The 4,218-nt window shown below is 39.9% G+C and overlaps 2 protein-coding genes across 4 annotated transcripts in view; one reads left to right on the forward strand and one right to left on the reverse strand.

Annotated features, from left to right (window-relative positions):
• LOC126403804 (E3 ubiquitin-protein ligase ARIH2-like) overlaps window positions 1-4,218 on the reverse strand; it is a 39,809-nt gene that overhangs the window by 31,555 nt on the left and 4,036 nt on the right. For 2 of the 3 annotated variants that reach the window (XM_050066594.1, XM_050066593.1), the window contains 2 exons: window positions 2,927-3,082; window positions 2,329-2,801 (listed from right to left, as the gene is read on the reverse strand). In XM_050066594.1, coding sequence (XP_049922551.1) covers window positions 2,340-2,801; window positions 2,927-3,082 — 618 coding nt within the window. In that variant the 3' untranslated portion in view covers window positions 2,329-2,339. Of the gene's footprint in view, window positions 1-2,328; window positions 2,802-2,926; window positions 3,083-4,218 lie in introns of those variants that run through there. The other variant, XM_050066595.1, reaches the window with a different exon arrangement.
• Window positions 1-4,218, forward strand: part of LOC126403796 (ubiquitin carboxyl-terminal hydrolase 47-like) — a 38,616-nt gene that overhangs the window by 9,546 nt on the left and 24,852 nt on the right. The window lies entirely within an intron of this gene.

Raw genomic sequence — 4,218 nt, forward strand, 5'->3', positions numbered from 1 at the left:
GGGGGCAAACACTTTTTCACACAGGGCCATGTAGCTTTGGATTTTTTTCTTCCTCATTAATAAAACCCTTCATTTAAAAACTGCATTTTGTGTTTACTTGTGTTATCTTTGACTAATGTTTAAATTTGTTTGATGATCTGAAACATTTAAGTGTGGAAAACATGCAAAAAAGTAAGAAATCAGGAAGGGGGCAAACACTTTTTCACACCACTGTATGTTTTATGAAGACCCTGTATGCGCTCAGCTGTGGCGCAAGTTACGCACCGAAATCTGGCGGAAGAAAAATAATAAGACGAAAAATAAGTATGAGGAATAACAAGTTTGTTCCTATATGTGCTGTGCACATCAGGCACACAAATAAAATGAATCATCATGACTATCATTTATCATAATTTGTCTGCACATATCCCACATCTGACAGAAACACATCCACCCTCCAAACCTGTGACATTCAGATATCAGGCAACTGACAGGTGTAATTGAGTTCAGCTGGAACCTCATCAAGGGATGCTCCACCCGCTACTCTATATAAAGGCGTTGCCACATCACGCGTGTGAGATATCATGGAACCTTTACAGCATATTCTCGTTGCTAACCAACAGCGTCGCCGTGTGCGAAGCCAAACCGTATATGTAAATGCATTTGTGTGTCAGCACTTCAGCCCACTTGACGTGCTGTCAGACCGGGCTGTCCAAATGAAGTACCGGCTGAGATACAACGCCTCATCAACTACTTGCTCCATACATCCGGAGGGCAACCCGGTGCAATTTCGCCCTCAACCCGGAGGTGCAGTGCCTGGCTGCGCTGCGTTTTTACGCAGTGGGGAGCTTACTGGAGATGGTGGGAGACAGCACTGGCCTCAGCAAGGCGTCTGTGTTTTTTTGTTTAAATATAATACATTTCCTCATGATTCTCTTCCCAAGACTACTTCTATTTAGTTGTAGTCTTGTTTTCATCATTAAAATAGGTCACTAACAAATATTTATCGTTTTCGTTTTTCATTAGAATTATTAGAACACATACACACGAGCAGCAGGGAATTAGTGCGTTAGGAAGCAGCGCTGCGCGTGACTTAGGTGCTGATGAAGTGGTGGGTGATCGATGTGCCTGACATCGATTGATTTAGTTTCAGCACCGCGGCAGTGGCCAGCTCCTGTTAAGAGCTTCTTAAAGAGCGATCATAAGAGCGATCCTAAGAAGGCATCTGGGAAACACTCCTATCTTAGCGACCCTTCTTACCAAAGACGTTCTTAACTGCGCTCTTAAGTCCTAAGATCGCTCTTAACTGGGAAACGTGGCCATTATGTTTCTGTGATACACCCTGACTTTACTCAGGCCCCCCAGACCCCTAACAGAGCTTCATGTTGCTGAAGTGCTCTGCAAAAAGCAAAAACAAATAAATAATAGTTATAATTTATTCAAACCAATGGCATAGATGTATTTATTTATATTTTGCAGGGAAACAACATTATGTTTGGGAAAATAAAGGAAAAGTAAAATAAGATGATGACTGTTGCAATGAGATTACATTAAAAAGCTAAAACAAAAATGTCTCTTCGAGAAACATAATAGATTTTCAAAAGGCTAGCAGTTATAAATGTCAAACGTATTACAATTTTGATTTTGAGTTAGACATTAGTTCACCATGAAAAACCGAGGTAACTCTAAAGTGGTGTGGTATTTTTTTAGTTACAAACTGTAGTTTACCATAGAAAAAAGATGTAGAAGGTAGGTAGTCTGTAATTGCAATTGAAAACTGGTCAATTCCTCAGATTTCACTTGTAGTATTATGTGTTAGTAAAATATGAAGAGTAAAGAACAAAATAAGTTGAAATTGGTAAAACAATGCACATATAGCCTACATATAATTATGAAAAATCAATGATGTTTTGCTGCCAGTTTCAAAACACACATTTGATATTTGTGAGAAATCTCAAAGAAAATGCTATATATATATATATATATATATATATATGTTTTTGTCTTGTTAGCAGTTCCACCTCTAAATCTCAAACTATTGCATTGCATACATTTTCTTCACAACAACTGCTTATGATACAAAGAACTGAAGATATCCTGTGCACAGTTGTGCCTCTCTCCTGGGTGTCAGCCAGTGCAGGATAAACTACATTTCCTTTGGTTCAGGTATACTTTTAATACTTTTAGTACATTTTGCTGTTAATACTTCTGTACTTTACTTAGAATTTTAAGACTGGACTCATGTTGTGTTTTACAATGTTGTATTTAAGTACTTCTACCACCAATGCAGACTGTACAGTGTTTGGCATTTGTGTTACACCAACAGAAACCAAAGCACATACAGCCAGGGGTTGTTTCAATTATTTCCTTTTCCACACAGGTATAGAGGTCTGTCTTGGGGCTATGCCTCTGGCACAAGACGTGAAATATGAATATTCCCTCAGCTTCTGGCACTCTTTAGTGAGCTTCAGACACACAAAACAGAACTCCACCTTACACCGCTGACATGTGACATTTTTACAGTTAGTTCTGTCATGCTCCACCAGCAGACCACAGGTGGGACAGGCACGGATGGAGGGACAGCCAGTGACCCCCTTCACATCCTTGAAGCTGATATCTGGGCAGGTCATCAATATTTCTAGTGATTTGTTGATGCAACCTTCATTCGCACAACGGTCTGAATATGGGGATGGACGTTTCCATTCATTCAGGCACTGCCAGCAGAATGAGAAGGCTTTGTTTTTGTCAGCTGTGCACACTGTGCAGCAGACCCTGAGATTATCCAGGTCAGTTCTCACCACAGAACACTTGCAGCCAGGACACTGTTCATTCAGAAAACAAAGATAGAGATATTTTTAAATCCATCTTTTGTAGGCCCATATGAGTGCACAGCTAGGAAATGTAGTTTCCAAGAACAGATTGTAGAAAGTGTAAGTAAGGTACTTACTAATTTGATGTCGAAGTGGTTCTTGGCAGCATTACGGAACAGTTTCTTTTCAAAGTAATCCATTTCTTCAGGGGTCAGCAGAGCCATTTTACAAACTTCTTCATACGTCCACTCAACATCACAGTCAGTCTGGCCACACACAAATCTGCACTCACCCTTGGGGATTGAAAAGAAAATCAGACAAACATTAATGATTGAATTAAAAAAAAAAATCAAAGGTCCAGATATAGGGGGATTTAGTTGCATAGTGGTGTGGCTCACAGACTGCAACCAACTGAAACTTCTCCAGGTTAGGATTCCTTCAATGTTCATTGTTCAGGAGGTTTTTACCAAGGGCCAAATTATCCACAGAGGTGTCATCCTTTTCAAAACAAACAGACCTGATGATTTAAACCAGTAAAAACACTAAATGTATTTCTCAGACGCTGTTCGGCTCGTCAGAGACTGGTCTTTAGCCCAGAATCTGTTAATGTGAGTTCACCTTTTTCCTCTGATAACTTAAGATCCAAACATTAAGGAAGTTTTTTTTATGGGGAGCTAAATTATCTGCAGATGTCTCTCCTCACCAAAACAAATGGATCTGTTGATTAAAACCAGTAAAAACACTGAATAAAGCAGTTTCATGGTAAAAACATGAGTATGAAGATAAGATAAGATAAGATAAGATAAGATAAGATAAGATAAGATAAGATACACCTTTATTGATCCACAATTGAGAAATTCCAGTGTTACAGCAGTCAAGGGGAAAGAGTCAGATTAAAGATTTCAAAATTTAAACTTAAAAACTTAGAACTTAAACACTAGGCATGCAAAATAAAGTACAAAAATACAAGAAACGGCGATAAATAACAACAACAATAATAATAATAATGAGAAGTGGATAAAAATGAGCAGTGGATTTAAGAGAGCACATCTAGTGCAAGTGACTGTATGTGCAAAAAATAGCAAACAGCTGCGTTGTCCATAAAGTGTCCATGAAGTGTCCATGGTGCAGTCTACTGTGAGCAGTGCTGGTTATGTAGCCTGACAGCAGCAGGCAGGAAGGACCTGCGATAGCGTTCCTTCACACACTTTGGGTGAATCAGTCTATCGCTGAAGGAGCTCTCCAGAGCATTTACCTCCTCCTGCAGAGGATGGGAGTCATTAGTCCTCAGAGATGACAGCTTGGCTGTCATCCTCCTTTCTCCCACCACCTGCACAGAGTCCAGAGAGCATCCCAGGACAGAGCTGGCCTTCTTGATCAGCTTGTCCAGTCTCTTCATATCTGCAGCCGAGATGCTGCTGCCCCAGCA

This window comes from Epinephelus moara, chromosome 17 (genome assembly GCF_006386435.1).
Source record: "Epinephelus moara isolate mb chromosome 17, YSFRI_EMoa_1.0, whole genome shotgun sequence".
Classification (NCBI taxonomy): domain Eukaryota; kingdom Metazoa; phylum Chordata; class Actinopteri; order Perciformes; family Serranidae; genus Epinephelus; species Epinephelus moara.